The 18,652-nt window shown below is 38.7% G+C and overlaps 1 protein-coding gene across 2 annotated transcripts in view; it reads right to left on the bottom strand.

The window, feature by feature from the left end:
• Positions 1–2,410: 2,410 nt before the first annotated feature.
• The window catches only part of NTN4 (netrin 4), a 38,195-nt gene continuing 21,953 nt past the window's right edge, over positions 2,411–18,652 (bottom strand). The window contains exons 4-10 of one of the 2 annotated variants that reach the window (XM_079991900.1): positions 14,608–14,734; positions 13,800–13,988; positions 9,921–10,134; positions 8,855–8,970; positions 8,122–8,190; positions 6,749–6,919; positions 2,411–4,352 (exon numbers count right to left, since the gene is read on the bottom strand). In XM_079991900.1, the coding sequence (XP_079848026.1) occupies positions 4,219–4,352; positions 6,749–6,919; positions 8,122–8,190; positions 8,855–8,970; positions 9,921–10,134; positions 13,800–13,988; positions 14,608–14,734 (1,020 nt within the window). In that variant the 3' untranslated portion in view covers positions 2,411–4,218. The remainder of the gene's footprint in view (positions 4,353–6,748; positions 6,920–8,121; positions 8,191–8,854; positions 8,971–9,920; positions 10,135–13,799; positions 13,989–14,607; positions 14,735–18,652) is intronic. The other variant, XM_079991901.1, reaches the window with a different exon arrangement.

The raw sequence follows: 18,652 nt of genomic DNA, 5'->3' as shown, positions 1-18,652 counted from the left end.
AATGTATATAAAGCAGACATTCGGGGGGAACTCCCATTCCTCCTCACCACTATGAGCTGAATAAAGAGCATTAAATCCACTCTCGACTCTGAGTATATTTCAGAGGACTTGGCACAGAACTTTTAAGATCAGCTTGGGTGGGGAAGATACAACTGCCCGGCTTAGGATGTTAGCAGGTGGAGAGTTAATATTTCTTCAAGGATACCAGCTTGCTTAACTCCAAAATTAGGGCCTACCAGAAGGTATTTTTATGCCCAATCTTTTGTTCTAGGCACTGGGTTATATTAATATTTCAACATGCCTTGAAGTTTTTCCATATATAGAATATTTCCAGAAATATTTTTCCTGCTTGTTTTTCTCCCTGTGGCCCTGTCCTCCCTCAGATTAGTGAGGGACATGTGTAAATATTTTTCTTACTGAACTGTGGGAAAGGAGCTATGAGCTGCCTTGACCTTCGTGCAAGGTTAGATTTTGGAACTCACTGTCAATGAAAAAAAAAATCAACAAGGAAGTACAGAAACCTTGGGGACCAGCAACTTTGGCGACTTATCAGTAAGCTATCTCTTCAGTGTGCTGGAAGTGGCTGCTAAGGAAAGTTGAGTGTTTTTTTAAAAAACACTTCACTATTGATATGGTACCAAGTAATCGTATCTAAAAATAGAGCGTGCATATTTGTTCCAAATTTGCTTTGTTTATTTATGCCAATGCTAGCTCCCTATTTAGATACTTTGGTAGTACCAGATGTTCTTAAAATTTTCTGCAACATATACATATCCCTGAAGATTTAGCCCATTGACGTAATTATACTAAAATACCATCTTTGTGTAATTTTCCATTGCACACAGGCAATTTCTCTTCTGCACTGTCCATAAGTGACATAATGTGGAAATAGTTCCCTACTGGATATATTTAATTCCAGATCAGTAACAAAAAGAGTTCACAGCCAAGTGAAAGATTCATTTGCTGATTTTTTTTTGGGGGGGGGGGAGTGTAGAAAAACTTATTGGATATTGGAGTATTTATCCCCTCTTCCTTCCTGGCCCCTGGAATTGGACTCATGCTGGATCATGAATGAAGTATGGGGTGTTTTTCAACTAAGTTGAAATTAATAGAAAGTCAATGGGTTTACTCTGAGTAAGACTTAGCTGAATACCACCTATGGTCTGTAATATTGCAGTGACAATGACAGTGATGCTATACTGAATATAGAGGAAGGAATGTCTCTCTCCAGAGTTCACAGTGTTACCTTCAGGAGAGTGCTCATACCATTTTCCAAATGAAAGCTATTTGTCATGGAAAAGGGAGCACGTTTTACTTCCTGATCTTCGGGAATACAGTACTTGCAGTACTGTGAATGAGGTTTTTCAGTGTCATTTATGCTATAGAAAGCTGCTCTTGGCATGTGAAACTGAGAGTTCATTATATTTCTTTAATTAAGAGACACAAAAATGTGGAAATCCCTTTTCGCAGAAGTAACTACGTGGTCTTTTGAGAATGTAGTGCCATCATTACACTGCTAATGCATGTAGACATTCATGTGAATCAGCCCTGGCAAGACTATTTCTCAGAGTCAATAGAAATCGACAGACCTCATCTGCGGCACCATTAGAGAAGAGAGAAAGCGTACAGCCTCCAAATGAAAACTCCACAGCACAAAGGATTGCTGTAGAGGATTTTGCAGCTTTTGTTGTTCACAGTGGAGGTAGCTGGATATTCCTTGTACTAAAGTGATACGACAGAGGAGTACAAAAGCTTCGAGCATGATCATTAAATAGTACCTACATTGTGGGGTGGGGAACTGTGGCACCATCCCTCATAATGTTATAGGTAAAGGTAAAGGTAAAGGGACCCCTGACCATTAGGTCCAGTCATGACCGACTCTGGGGTTGCGGCGCTCATCTCGCTTTATTGGCTGAGGGAGCCGGCGTACAGCTTCTGGGTCATATGGCCAGCATGACTAAGCCACTTCTGGCGAACCAGAGGAGCGCACCAAAACGCCGTTTACCTTCCCACTGGAGTGGTACCTATTTATCTACTTGCACTTTGACGTGCTTTCAAACTGCTAGGTTGGCAGGAACAGGGACTGAGCAACAGGAGCTCACCCCATTGCGGGGATTCGAACCGCCGACCTTCTGCTCGGCAAGTCCTAGGCTCTGTGGTTTAACCCACAGCGCCACCAGCGTCCCATCATAATGTTATAGGCACCATCAAATGGAGGTCCATGACACTTGAGTGATCAGATTCCATAACAGGAATAAATGTGTGAATGGTGCATATGTGTTTGTGTAGAGGGCATGGTGGTGGTGAATATCGTGTGAGAAGAAACCCATTTTTCTTGTGAAAAAATATTGTATATTTCCTTATAATCTTATGGACAGGGTTCTAGAAAATATGAATCCACAAGAAAAAATATTTGGAATCATAGTATATTTATTATATACATAAAATATAAAAACAAAATTTCAAAACAGTAACATTTTTGTGAATCCACAGGACCACAATAGAAAACATACCTATGAACCATGGATCAGTGAAGTGTTGTTATTTCAATGGTATAGAAGCGCTTCCTTTATTTTTAAATGTATATAAATGGGATACATTTTGTGTCCGTTTACCAGAGAAGTATAGAATCTAGTGATGAATATGGCATTGATATTCCATAAATTTACACTATTTTGAAAGTTCTGTGTAGAAACAGAAAGAAACAAACTTGCTGCTCAAGTTTAAATATTATAAAACAAAGGCCAAAGCCAGCATGAGTTATGAACAAGTCCATGACATTTCAAAAAGCATCCCCCCCCCATCCTTGTTTTCTCTTTTGGTGGTATATACAATCTCATCATAGCTGATATTTATAGAATTAACCCATTAGTCTGAAGTTAGGACTTCATCTGAAATATATTAATTACAAAAAATTATCCTTGAACTTTACTGAGTGGCTATTGGCATAAATGAATGAAAACTATTCCTTTTATCCTTTATAGTCGTGGAGTGCTTCTGTTCCAATATTCATTTTCCTGTGTCACCTCTGTTCCCCAACAATATTAGAATTTTCACACTGAAAGGGGGCAGGCAATAAAGTGCTTTATACAATCAAATGCTTACATGTGTATAATACCTCATAAAACAGAAGTGTTCCCATTTATACTTTATGGAACCAGTCTTTTCTTAAAACCAAAATTTTAATGAAAGGATAGATTCTACTTTCATCTGTGCTGGCTCAAAAACAAACCAGAGTCCAACTTGGGTGTTGCAACATATTCCCCTTGGTTTAACTGACTAGAAAATTTTATCCAGAATCTTTTTAAGTGCCCCAATTGAAAATCTTATTAACTCCTTTTTAAGTATGTCCCACAGAGCCCTGTTGGTTAAATGCATGCCCTAATTAGTTATTACAGATTACTGACTTTGTATGTTTTACAGTGGAGTTTTCCCACCAATATTGGTGTTATTTCCATACATGTATACTTCTAGAGATTTGCAGTAGACATTTAATCAAACTTCATCTTAGTTTTAATATACCAGTATAAAAAACCCCCACATTCCATTGCTTCTCTCTAAATTGGTAGTCCTTTTGTCCATTACTAGTGTATATTCATCTTTCCAAAGAACATGAGAGTGGGGTTCCAATTTTCAGATTCCTCAGTTGGTGCCAGTTCCACATACTTTAATGCAGGTAAACAAAACACTTGTACAACTGGACCCTAAAGCAGTATTGTCTATAAAGATTTAATTTAAGGGCTGTGACATAAACCATATTCTGCTGAATAAATGAAATTTATTCCCAGGCAGGTTGGTCCAATACAGACAAGGTCTGTGAATGCAGGTCTGCCCACAGGAGACCCTTTTACTCCACTAAATAGATGATTGGTGGAAAGGTGGATCTGGGTAGGAGAACTGCAGGAGTGCAGCTATGCATGCACAGCCTTTTGTTGGACTCACTTATTACAAGACCTCTACTCCCCCTATACAATCAGCTGAAGCTATTGGGTGGGTGGGGGCTCCGCTTCTCTTGTGAGGGTTTCACCCACAAACACTGTTTATACGTAAGTGTTGCAATTGGGACCAAAGTGTTTAAGAATCAAAGTGAAAGGCTATGACTTTGAATACCTCTACACATACTTGGCACTATTCCTTTCCCTTCCAGTTTTCATTTTGAGAGCCTTCTTTCTATAGTGTTTGCATTTTGTGCATAAACAAATGCCCTGTTTGGCACTTTCAGCTACAGTCTTTTAAAATGTCCAATACATTTTTCCCCAGAGCTGGTTTCCATTGCTGGACAAAACTTTTCATATTGACTATCAGTCTGCCTGCTTGAACATCTTCATATCCAGCCACAAGATATTTCAAACCTTTGAAAACAAAATAGTCAGATATTTATTGGACTAGTACTTCATATTTATCCAAGTATGCAATCATAAAGGGAATTTACTTTTTATACTGTAAACCACTCTGTGATCTTCTGATGAACGGCAGTATATAAATTTAATAAATAAATAAAATAAAATAGTTGTGTGTGCATATATGTTTTGTGCATGTATGCATGTACGTGTGTGTGTGTGCGGACATGTGCATAGAAAAGGTAAAGGTACCACTGACCATTAGGTCCAGTCGCGGATGACTCTGGCGTTTGTCTGCAGACAGGCTTCTGGGTCATGTGGCCAGCATGACGAAGCCGCTTCTGGCAAACCAGAGCAGTGCATGGAAAAGCCATTTACCTTCCCGCCGGAGTGGTACCTATTTATCTACTTGCACTTTGACGTGCTTTCGAACTGCCAGGTTTGGCAGGAGCTGGGACCGAGCAATGTATGTGTATAATGCATATCTTTTTAATCCAGAAGTATCTTTAATGTAAAAGGACAGGAGGCAATTTTGTTCATATTCTACCTTCTCAATGTAGCCCTCTGATAAACTGTTCCAGAGAGTTGGGGGGACCCTTTATATTAGAGTACAGTGGTACCTTGGGTTAAGAACTTAATTCGTTCTGGAGGTCCATTCTTAACCTGAAACTGTTCTTAACCTGAGTTACTAATTTAGCTAATGGGGCCTCCCGCTGCCGCCGTGCCACTACCGAGCAATTTCTGTTCTCATTCTGAAGCAAAGTTCTTAACCCGAGGTACTATTTCTGGGTTAGGGAAGTCTGTAACCTGAAGTGTCTGTAACCCGAGGTACCACTGTAGAAATTGTGGGGCAACTGTAGGGGGAATCACCTCCTTTTCTCACAAGTTAGCGTATGCTTCTATTCCATCAAAAAGTCATGCTGTGCTAAAAGTTGCACAGTGCAGTTTACTCTTATGTAAACTGTGCCGTTTACTCTTACTCAACACTCTTATGCAGTGCACCAGTCTGGCTCTCTTTTGTGCTTAATTGCATTTGGTTTGTGAAACTTTACTACATTTTTTGGGTAGATGACAGAGCTACAGTATCACAAGCTCTGAAATGATCTCATCAGAGAAATTATTGCAAATTGTTGTTTTTTCCCCTAGTAACTTTGAGGGGTTTTTTTTTTTTAATGGTGAGACCATTTTACAAAGATAGTTCACTATCCAAATATTACATGGTAAATCTACCTTCATAGCTCAGTCCTTAGAGCCTGAGGGTCTACTTAATCTCAGGGTCATGGGTTTGACAATAATGGGCAAACAATTCCTGCACTGCAGGGCATTGACTAGATGACCCTCATGGTCCCTTCTAACTCTGCAATTCTATGATTCTATTATTTTAATGCCTCCAAAGGAGAATAGGTACTTTGGAATCCACAGTCTATTGTTTTCAAATAATTGAGCAGAGAAGCAGGTGTCCTTGAACTAATAATTTACTGAAACAGAAACTCTGGATCTAATTTGGATGTGCATGCAAAGGCCCATTCAAATACAGAATGTCTATATGTACTTTTTATTTTAAATGAGATGTGTGTTTAGATATACATTGAGATGTGCCAGAATGTGGATGGGAAAGCACAGCTAGTCATATATAGAAATATTTTTATTCATGACTAGAACTGGCTCAAGAAACATAAATTTCAGTTTGATACAGTGATTGTGTATATTGAGTGTATCTTCATGCATTTGCAAGCACAACCAATGCAGGTGTGATGAGAATATCTTACATTCTTTGGAGACAAGGTAACACTAGCTGCATTATTTTTCAAAATGTTGGTGAAGGAATTCTGCATGTGTGCAGTTATGAGAGAAGATTCAAATTGACAAACACTGTGGCAGGGCTTTGATAATGATTAGTGCATGATATAACAGGTCCAAAGTGAAGCTAAAATTGAAAGGATTGTCTAGCATCACATTAAATTGCTTTAATTAGAACAGTGATTGGCATTTTAGTTTTCTGGAGTATCTATGTAATATTTTCTTCTACCACAAGAATGTGGAATATACCATATTTTTCGCTCTATAAGACGCACCAGACCACAAGACGCACCTAGTTTTTGGAGGAGGAAAACAAGAAAAAAATATTCTGAATCTCAGAAGCCAGAACAGCAAGAGGGATCGCTGCGCAGTGAAAGCAGCAATCCCTCTTGCTGTTCTGGCTTCTGGGATAGCTGCGCAGCTTGAATTCGCTCCATAAGACGCACACACATTTCCCCTTACTTTTTAGGAGGGGAAAAGTGAGTCTTATAGAGCAAAAAATACGGTAATTTATATGTACTGACTATAAGAGTGATTCTGATGGATATATATAGTAAAAGTAAAGAAATGATGATGATAAAAACCTGATTTTCATAATAAATACCTACCAGGATTAAGTACTGGGCAAGTGCAGCCTCTGTTAGTCCATGATTCCGGGTACAGAATCCGCTTCCCTCGTAAAATCTTAAGCTTTGTAGATTTCAGTACTTTTTGGATCTTCACATTGACCTCAGCATGGGAGCCTTTATCATGAGCAGATAAAATCTTTGCCTTCAGCACTGAATAAAGAACATAACTTCTGTTTTCATTCTAGTACACTGGTACATAGATTAATCTTAGGCACCATCCATGTGTGCACTGCAAACTGAGCCTCTTTGTACTTTCAGGGTCAGGGTGGGTGTAATTGTTGCTACGGCTAGTGTGATATAGAGATGTTTCTATATATTTCATCTGATGCAAACAGAAAAGCTCTTGATTTAGTCGAAAATAAACTGTGCCAGATCCTCTACTTGATGAGCCTGTTCAGCCTTTGCCAAAGACAGGGTGCAGGGAGATGCTCAGTGACCTGATTTTTTAGGAAATACTGAGCACATACACAGCTGCTTCTTCCCATTGGAATTACTTGGAACTGCTGCTAAGCTGTCATTTTAAACTTTTTCACAAAACTACAAAATACAGCAATGGTTTCCTGTAGCCCAACTGCCTGTTCCCATTATAGGCTTAAAATACATGTATTTTGGCAAAGAGAAGTAAACAGTTTAAAATAATCTAGCCATTTAGAGTTACATAGTTTGGTTCTTAGAAATTTACAGATTAAAAAGTGCCTGGGAGTTTCTCTCTCTCTCCCCCCCATCCCCCATAAGCCATGCATGGATGAATTTAAACTGATAGAGTCTCCCTTTGAGAACTAGTAGTCTAATTGGCATCACAAAAAGGACTTTATATTGTTGATAATTTATAGAAAAAGAGGTTTGTCTACATATTAAATGCTGGTTTTCTCCCAGGACACATTTTCTAGGCAAATAGACCATTTATTAGAAGATAAAAAACGTTGGAGAAATTATACATAGACAAAATATGCATGCAGCCATGCAGGTCCAATAGAAATAAATTTGCAAGGCAAAACAAGTTGTATTACCAAGCAAGCAAAGTTCCAGTTTTGCTTAAAAAAAAAAAAGTCTATAACTCAGGGGTCAGAAACCGTGGCACTCCAGATATTGTTGGTCTTCTGTATCCATTGTCTCTGACCATTGGCCATGCTAGTTGGAACTGATGGAAGTTGAAATCCAACAAAATCTGGAAGGGGGTGGGTATCCCATCCCTACTATATCTAGTGCACCACTTAAATGAACCTCTAGTTTTCCTAATATAAATACCACCAAATCTCCCCATCATAGTAGCTCTGTTGACAATTACACTGATAAAGGAAACTGTTGACAGCACTAGGCAATTTGAATAATATATTTAATTTTTAACTCACCATATGTATATTTCATGCCACAGAAGATCTTGGAATTTCTTAAAACTTGGTCTTTACATTCACATTTTCCTACAGAAACACAAAAATACCTCTCTCTTTAAGCACCATTTGATGAAATATTTTAGTTACCATTATTTCATATTGTATTCACCAGAATGTCTAGATTCAGCTACTAAACTTGGAGTGAATGGGATTGCTCATGTAATTAGATACAGTATAGTTTTGGAGGACAGCACTTTTCACAGAAGACTGAATGGACAGTGGCAACAGCATGTTACTAAACATTTTAAGTACTGAATGGAAAATAATTTTTGTAGCTGCTCACTGGATCCTGGATATATCTATATCTACAGAGTGTGTGTGTGTTGTGTGTGTGTGTACAGTATGGTTTATTTTTAGCTTGATGGAAAATATCAGCTGAGATTACATATCTGATATTCAAACAGTGAACCTAACAAATTATAATAATAATTCCACGTGATCTATAGTTCATTTCAGATGTTATATGAACACATAGGAAGAATAAGATCACACACATCTGACCTCCACCTGTTCGTTATAAAAACTGAAAGAGCCCCCCACCACAAAAAAAAGCTTTATACACAGAGGGCTCCCTCCTTGTGATCAGGAACCCAGGGGTCCTGATAGCATGGGAAAATAATCCACACATATGTTTAACACCTGAAAGAGACTCCTATCTTTCAGTAAAAAATCCAAAAGTTCCTATTCTTACCTGAATGTCGAAGGGCAGAGTAGCCTTGTTCATCCTCCCACCCCCATGCTGGTTCACTTTTGTTATATGGAGAATAAAAGCCAGGGATTTCATGGTACCAATCTATGTTTGCACTGCTGAAATTAAAGGAACACTGTGATATGTTTCTTACAAACTCAGTTCAATTCAAGTTAATTGTAAACAACCCTCCACACAAAAACACCCTTGACAAACCTTAAGTATTCAGAAGCAAAATTTAAAGAAAATATTATTTTGCTAATTATCCATACTTCAAACATTTTTTCTGTTGTCAGAAAAGGGACTTACTTATCTGCAATTTATTTATAGATCTCACACAAGTTCAGAGTTTGGAAGAGATTTCTAGCAGTGCTGGTAGAGTTTTTAGGATTATGATATAGTCACCCATAGCTAATTTCTTGCAGGAAGGGAAGTTCTGTTTTTTCCCTTCTAAACTAGTCATGTGAGGGGGAATATGGAATAACAGAACAATAGAAACAGAGTTAGAAGAGACCCTGAGGATCATCTGCAACCTTAGCATTATGAGCAACATGCTCTAACCAACTGAGCTATACCTATGCCTTTCCAATATACCGTATTTTTCTTGTTCCAATTCTTTCTTTCTTTTGTGGGAAGTGCTATGTCTCAATATATTCAAGCTAAGAGTTAGAAAAGTGCTTGTTTCCTATTTCTGATGCATAACCCCCCCTCCCCCAGTCAGATTAGTTTAGCACTTAATCCTTTCAATCCAACTATAATGTGTGGTTCATGTGAGGTGTTACAATAAAACAACATTTTGTTCTAGAGCAGAGATGAGGAAGATGTGGCCTTCTAGATGTTGCTGTACTTCAACTCCCATCAGCCCCAACCAGCATGGTCAGTGGGCAGGAATGATGGGAGTTCTTGTCCAAAAACATGTGAAGGGTCACAGGTCCTCCATCTCTGCTCAAGAGGTTTTTCTACATCTCTAACCTTTTTATTCTATTTCAAACACGTATTTCTTGTAGATAAACTCCCTGTCCTTATGTTAGCTAGCCATTTATAGTTAGCAATATGTTTGTCCACTCACTTATTGATGCAGTCTCCATTTAGTGGGTCACAGCTTCCTGCACAATCACATGCTCGGCAGCCATAATCGCCAAAGCCCCAGTATCCTACCATGCACCTATTGCACTGAGGACCAGCCACTCCAGGTTTGCAGGGACAGTCGCCATTGCTGGGATCACAGAAGGTGCTATTGCTAAAGGGAAGCACAGCTGATCCAACAGGGTGGCAGGAGCACACTGCAATATTAAAACATACATATGAGATGAACGTATATGGGGAGAGAGTGTATCCTAAAGGTATCACCCAGCCTTAGTATTATTCTTGTTTTACATTCAAGAGTTCAAGAAATATAAACTGCCACTGCCATTTGTAGTTTGGCCCCGCAAACAATGCAAATGTATGTTTTCTCCCTGCAGTACATTATTATAAAGGTAAAGGGAACGCTGACCATTAGGTCCAGTCATGACCGACTCTGGGGCTGCGGTGCTCATCTCGCTTTATTGGCTGAGGGAGCCGGCATACAGCTTCCAGGTCATGTGGCCAGCAGGACTAAGCTGCTTCTGGCAAACCAGAGCAGTGCACGGAAACACCATTTACCTTCCCGCCAGAGCAGTACCTATTTATCTACTTGCACTTTGATGTGCTTTCGAACTGCTAGGTTGGCAGGAGCAGGGACTGAGCAACGGGAGCTCACTCTGTCGCGGGGATTCGAACCGCCGACCTTCTGATCGGCAAGTCCTAGGCTCTGTGGTTTAATCCACAGCGCCACCCATACATGGCAGACATATTGAAGTCTCACATGTGAAAATGCCCTGTATTGTTTCCCATACCAATCACTATGCCGTTCCTTAAAAGTGTTGAGTGGAAAATTTTACCTTTTAGCTCTCTTTTAGCTGTAAGATGCTTGCAGTAAGGTGTGCTAAAAACACATGATCTCTTGCTTATTGGATAAATTGACTTATAACTGAATCTGAAATTCAATATAAACATGGGCCTGGAGTATTAAAAGCAGTTCTCAACTCTAAACAAATGTTAACTGCTTTTGTACAACAGCCTCAAAATTTAGAATGCAGCAAATAAGCTCTGATTACTAGAACTTTCAGTTGAGTCTTGGATAACAAGATCCAAGTGTTTCAAGCATCTATGTATGAAATACAAGTGTTTTAAATTTAATGACTGTTATCAGTTATGAACCTTTTTATCACCACCCCCCGTGACATTGTAGCAGAGTCTTAAAAATTCATACAAGTTGTTAAAAATAGAAGAGGTGGGAGAATCTATGTAACCTTCAAGCAGATTGCTACAGTTACCATGTTAAATAAGAGTATGCCCTGCTTTATCTAGTACATACACACTCCTGAACAAATATTACACATTGTTCACTTTGCTTAGTGTAGTTTAAGGATTTGTGGTTTAACAGCTCCTTCATTTGCTTTGACCTTGGAGCTTTTCCATTTTCGTCGCTCCTCAGTGAGTGAGCTGGCAATATCTGCAGAATACCATTGTCTACTACTGTATATGAATAAGGTTATCAGACATGTCGTTATCAACACAAAGTATGCAAGACACAAGGCCTTTCTCTGTCGAGATTGTAATCTCTGCTTGATCCCCTCAAAGCACAAGCTTTCTGTTCAGCTGGAGCTATCCAAAACACTCCTCACACTTTACACAGCAAGTGAAAAGCTGTGACTGAACAATTTCACGCAGGAAATATCTGTCTCCTCTGTTAGCTCTATCATATGTCACTCTGACTCCATTGTTGTGGACTTTGCACAAATGATAGCAGCTGAAGATGAAACTGGGATGGCTGCCCAGGAATGAAACTCATTATGGCTTGGAGGCAACAGCTGAGAGGAATTTGCTTTGTATCAATAGATTTTGCAAGAAAAGAAAAGAAAAAAGTAAGCTGACCAGGAAGAGGAAGTCAGAAAAGAAAACTTGAAGGATTGATTGCTGTTATGGGGAAAGCTTTTACCATTTCTATAGATTGTATGCAAAATGCTTTACAATACTTATTCGTCCTCCCCCAAACCCTTTTATTTCTTGTATTTTAAGAGATGCAGCTGAGACTGGAAGGCAGTTGTTGTTATTGTTATTGTTACTGTTATTATATTAGTAGTTTTTATTTATTTATTTTTTATTTAAATTTGTATACCACCCTTCATCTGTAGATCTCAGGGTGGTTCACAGCATTAAAATATGAGATAAAAACACAAAATACATAATAAATACAAGAACAAAAACAAAACAATCCCCCCACCTGCTCCCACAAGCACATTTTAAAAAGAAACACAGAAGTAGTTCCAACATTCTTTGGCAACTTCCATGATCCCATTCACAGCAACATTTTGTGCCAGCTGCTGCAATCAAGGAAAACTGCTGCCATCCAGTGTATCAACATATTCTTCCAGAGTGTACTTGCCTGGGAAGATTTGTGTTGCTTGAAAAACAGTTTTTTCTGGCCTGAAATAGTCCTCCCCCCGCCCCCAGTGATTCTGACAGTCCATAGGTAATCTGGGATTTGAGTGTCATCACTGTCAATCCAAATAAAATATTCTCTGTAGGCAACGTTTTACTCAGTAAAATGAGACTGAGGTGTTAGTGGACCTAATGGGTGAAGAATTCCAATTGTGTATTTTTACATACAGTATTTAGCATAAGGGAAAAGATATTAGACAATGCTATTCCTCTCCTCTGTACTACCGTTCATTGGCAAAAATCTTCTCTCTAGGCCAGGGGACTACCCTTTTAAGCACCTCCAATCTTCAGGAAGTTGTGGAATCTGGGAGGGTAGTCAGGGTCAAAGGAAATAAAAGGAACTCTAGACTTTATAGGAGCAAACTGTCTGCTTCAAGCTGTCCTAAGTCCTGGTATTCACTCAAGTGTCCACTGTCCCTTGCAGCCTCCTGCTTAAGGTCAAGTTAGGATTTCCTGCTGCATCTTCTGCCATGATTTGAACACTGCATCTACAACTACAGTTGCCACAACTGGCATTTCCCTGAATGCCAGAAACAGGGGTGATCAAATTGCAAAGGTACGCTAGGAGTATGGACAATTTATTTAATAAAATAGCTTGTATTCTGCAGAAACTTCTTTACATTTTGACTAAAAAAAGATTGTGTTCAGGATGGCTAACCATTGTTATAGATATTGTTGTTACCAGTCTTGAGCACTTTGTTTTTTAAAGTCAAAATGCAGAATATAAACTAACAACATCTACAACAATTGTTAGCCATCTTGAACATGGTCTTTTTTTAGTCAAAATGTAGAAGGAGGAGTTTCAGCAGGTGTAGATTTTCTCATTTCCACATTAAAAGCTGGGCTTTCCAAAACTCCCTTTATAACAAAAACAAAAGGTGAAGCTTTGTTGTTGCTGTTCATATTATTAGTAATTATAATACATCTACTTTGTAGAAGAGAATACTCTATTTATATGCTTCTTTAATCACTGTCACGGACAAGAATCCAGATGATGATGATAATAATAATAATAATAATAATAATAATAATAATAATAATAATTATACCCCGCCCATCAGATGTACATGAATAAAACCAACCAACCAAGAGAAACCACTGACTTATCACTGGCTTTAAAAAAATCCCCATATATTGGAAGTTTGCTTGAATGTTCCTATCACAGCTACTTTTAGCTCCATCACCATTATTCTAAAGTACATATGGTAATGAATAGTAACTGGTGGAACTCCACAGCAAGCTCCTTGACCGGTAAACTGGCATTAGTTAGATATACTGCATAATGAAATATCTGAGGATTGTAGTTCCTTCATTTACAAATGTGAGGATACCAAACTTTTTTTTTAACCTTGGCATGAGAATGAGCAACAGAAAGATCTAGTATTTAAATATTCATAATATTGATAAATTCATATTAGCTTACATTTACAGGCATCTGGGGCAGAAAAGGGTCTTCTGAGGTCTCGGTAGTAGCCTGGTTTGCAACGCTGGCAGTGCTGCCCTTCTGTATTGTGTTGACAGTTATCACACACCCCACCACTTTGGTTTCTTGATGCCAGCCATGCGTCCAAGTCAAAGTGGCAAGAGTCAGAATGCCCATTGCACTTACAGGCTGAAACGCAGCCAAGATAAGCAAAAAGACAAATTAAGGATGCTCTTTTTAAAAGAATGCAGAAAAAACCCTTACACATAATAAGAACTGATTAATAATAAAATGAAATGTATATGTCAGCCTGAAGATGTTTCCAATATCTGCAAATTATCAGTGTTTAGTTACTCTAATGTACCAATTTAGAGTCAATCTGCTGCAATTTACTGCAGGCCTTCCATAATGATGTTTTTGGTAGAATATGAAAATATCAAATCAAATATTTTGAAGACCAAATCAGATTATCCTATGACAGATACGCAAATCCAGTATAATTATTGCTGCTTCTGTATCTTCTGTATTGTAAATTAAAACTTTAAAATATTTAGTGTTTCAGTGTCTAGTATAATTTATTTAGGTGCTCCAAGAAAAACTGAATAGCTCAAAATTGGAGAATTGAAGGGGGCCAAACAAATGTCACCTTCTTGGTAAAATGAATGAACATCTTAGTAAACTAAGGTGTTACCAATGTTTTAAAATGTTGTGGATAGTGGCATTGGTTTTGGCTTTCTAATTTGTTTACCCAGGGTCATTTCCGCATATCCTGATAGCCCAGAAGCACTGCCATTAACTTGTTACTTACATCTGCATTCATTTGGAGTTCCTGTTCTGCCATTTGCCGCTTGCCATGGCTGGTCATTGTAGAGAGAAGCACAATGTTGACAATGCGTTCCTGCAGTATTGTGTTTGCACATGCACCTTCCATGGACCTAACAAAGGGGAAACAAACTGTGACAACTATGACTGTAGTGGCATTTCTAGAGATAACATGCAGGTGCACCTACAGCATTGTGAAATCACTGTTGGAAATGTGTCTGCCCGCTAACTGCTTACTAACTGAATAGAAAATTGTTCTTTTCAGTTGAACCTGATTGCTTGCTCGCATGGAATTATTCCAGCATTAGAGCAGTATCACAACACCTGCACTGAATAGGGGTCCTGTTCAGAATATTTGAAACGATACACTGAATGCATGAAGTGAGGAGGAAGAACCACTGCAATGTACCTTGTATCAAGCCTACACACAGCATCCTTGTGCAGAGACAGGGTCCTAGTTTTCATGGCTATATACTTGTAGGTTTATGCAACAAATCCCAAGGATTCAAGTGCATAATCAATGCTCATTAAGATTGGCAAGAAGTTGTTTTAGAAGCAAATAAGGAAATATTAAGGAGGGTTTGAGGAATAGCTAAGCAGCTGTAGTCTCCTCCTCAGGAGCCAACTATCTCTCGGTCTTAGCTCCGCATTCACAATACAAGGATACTTGTTTGCCTTCCAGGGCTGTTGTAAGTTTTATGGAGATGATGTATATGAAGCACTCTGAACATTTGAAATGTGCTATAAAAGTGCTAACCATTAATCATGGTAATAGCAGTATGCACCTATTATGCCTTCCCCTAGTTATTGGATAACCTGTACATTTATTTTATAAATTGTACTGAACCCCTTCCCATATCCACTTTGTGTTTTATGACAGCTTTAGAATTCTCCCCCCAAAAACAGTCCTCACATATATATTGCTATTGTGCTGTACTAAAATGCCATTGCTTAATTGCCATAGGCCCCTCTTGATTAAACACTAGTGAGCAGCTTCCTTTTGATGTCAAAAATTAGATTTGAAATTTGGATTAATGTTAGAGAATTTCTTCCACATCTTTTTACTCTGTTTTATTCACAATGAGTTATTTCTTTGTGGTAAATTACCCCATTAGATTTTCCTATCAGAATGTGGGTGATTCAGGGAGAGTAAACAGTGTAGGCAAGATAGCTTATCATTTGCTCATTGGTATGGCATACATGAGGGACACGGGTGGCGCTGTGGGTTAAACCACAGAGCCTAGGACTTGCCGATCAGAAGGTCGGCGGTTCAAATCCCCATGACAGGATGAGCTCCCGTTGCTCAGTCCCTGCTCCTGCCCACCTAGCAGTTCGAAAGCACGTCAAAGTGCAAGTAGATAAATAGATACTGCTCCGGCGGGAAGGTAAACGGCATTTCCGTGCGCAGCTCTGGTTTGCCAGAAGCAGCTTAGTCATGCTGGCCACATGACCCGGAAGCTGTACGCCGGCTCCCTTGGCCATTAAAGCGAGATGAGCGCCGCAACTCCAGAGTTGGTCATGACTGGACCTAATGGTCAGGGGGCCCTTTACCTTTACCTTTATAGCATACATAGCAAAAATCTAAACATCTAAGTAGCTCTGCACTGAACGTCTTGATCTGTACTTGACAACCAGAAAATACAGCTCTTATCAAGAAATTATTAGTAGCTAAATAGCATTAAAAGTTCATAAGAGAGAGAAAGAGAGACTCTTGTCACAGTTACAAATAGGCTGCTGCTCAGAATACCCTTCTGAGTGACTTTGCTCCCATTATATTTACAGGGCGTTTTAAAGACTCTTTGAGCTTGTTTGTCCAGACAAAGTTGCTGGCGAGAGATGATGTGAAGTTCTTTATAATGTGGAATGTTTTGGGTCTCATGGCACACCATATTTAGCCTTCAGAAGGAATTTCCCCAGGTCAAACTGGGCAATAATCCTAGTAATTTCTGACTTCCCCTGCAGCATCGGAATTGGATAAGTTCCTTGAAGCTATTTGTTCTGCCAACACTCTCTTTCTGCTTGAGATTTATTATATAAAAGGGTCCTTGAGGAGTGGTAGATGGATAGTTGTTTGATCCTTCTTAGCTGTATGATTCTATTATCACAGTTGGAGTGTTTTGGCTCCTCTTAAATAAAAATATGGACTGAGTCATAAACGGGCACTGTAGAAAAGCTAGTGATGAGCGAGGAATGTCAAGAGGGAACTGGTGTTGCTTTTCATCCTACTCAGAATATAGCAGTCTCTGATTGAGAAGGTTGCAGAAGGATAGAACGTTATTAGTGTTATAGCTCCAGGTACAGGCCGAAATATTCAAGCTGATGAAGAATGAACCAGAGAAAGGAAACTCTTTACGTTGAATAAAACAATCCATTCCTGGCAATGGAAGAGTGGGGAAAGTAACCATCCAGGAATATTTTTCTGGAAATTGCTATCTAACTTCATAACAGGCAAAAAAAAAAAAAAAAAAAAAAAAAGGACCATGGTATATGCTTAAAGCAGGTGCCATGTTTGCTTAGAGCTCCATGGAAAAAAATATCTACCACAGCCTGCATAAGTTTGCTTATTAGTAGCACGCCAACTAATCAGGACAGCTGTAGGTAATACTACAAGCTATTTGGGAAAGAGACCAGTGTCATATAGCTTCATCAAAGAAATTTAAAAGTCCAGGTTTGTAAAAGGAACGAAATACATTGACAGGTATTTCTCCAGTCAAAAATTGCCACATGGTGCTTCAAACCTAATAGTAGGTTGTAAGAATTGCATGACTGGGCAGCCAGCATGACACAAAGTATGAAATGGAAGTCCTGGGAGGGTGGTGAAACAAATACTCATGGATGGTATATATGTAAATCAGGTATTTGTAATTAAAATGTATTTTTTTTACACACAAGAAAGTCGGTTGTAAAAAGCAGGCCAGCAACTTGTCACACACATGGCACTGGCCATGTAAAAACAAGAACACACCAACACATCCTTTCTGGCTCCCATATGTCCCAATTTGATAATCAGGATATATATTCATATTTCTGTCACTGGGGTTGCCATCCTTTACCCATTTCCCTGAAAGTTAGCCCCACTGAACTCAGTCAGAATGACTTCTGGAGTAGACGTATATAGGATTGCACAGTCATGAACAAATAATGAGAAAGCAGATTTTGAGAATAAAAAAGATCTAAAGAAGTTGGGGAAGTTAAATCAATAAGAAACAGCTGCTGCTGCTGCCACCACCACAAAGAATATAATTCTGCACTAGAATGATCATATGCATGGCTCCAGTTTGATTTGCAGCTAGCCACGATGCATTTGTGACGACTAAACCAGAATGTAAACATTTTCCAGCAATTTCCATTTACCCCCGTACTATTCATTTTGAATCTTTATAAGGCATAGCTAAATGACACATTTCCCAGGATGTTTCACTGTTTTGTGAATTGACACAAGTGAGTTCATTTAACCAGAGTTCTTTTTTTCACGCTATATTTCATTCTGTCATTAGCCCTTTCCATTTTACTCCACTTCCAGACTGCTTTCTTTCTTAGCTTGACAGCTCTCTGGTAATGTCACTCATTATACTGTGCAAGGCAAACAGTGTTACAAAAGTTGACTTGTGTAAGATAAATTAGTGACTGATTTTCACACATGAAGACAGTTGCTAGGGCATGTTTCCTCCCATTGCCTTTTTGTTCCTCAATTAATATATTCAATTACTTCTTTTCAAATTGTCTGGGTTTTTAGAAAATACTTCATGACTTGTGTTCCTGAATGTACTATACTGAGAAAGAAGCAACTAACAGCTCTTGTGCACCAGAAGACCTGTCTCCCCCCAAAACTTCCCTTTTGATTAGTATTGTTTATATTGCATAATGATTTGAGTTCTACACTACTATTGCAGCTTTATTATGGTAGATGTTATAGGGTTTTTTACTGAGACAATGTAAATCTTCACACAAGGGACAATATCGAAAGAATAAAAGGGGAATTAGTCTTTAGAAAATTGTTTTTAAATTGTAGCTGTTATATTAGCTTTTTT

Source organism: Podarcis cretensis (genome assembly GCF_951804945.1).
Source record: "Podarcis cretensis genome assembly, chromosome: 10".
In the NCBI taxonomy this organism is placed as follows: Eukaryota; Metazoa; Chordata; class Lepidosauria; order Squamata; family Lacertidae; genus Podarcis; species Podarcis cretensis.
Note: the sequence above shows the minus strand (reverse complement) of the source record. Positions and strands in the feature narration are given on the sequence as shown.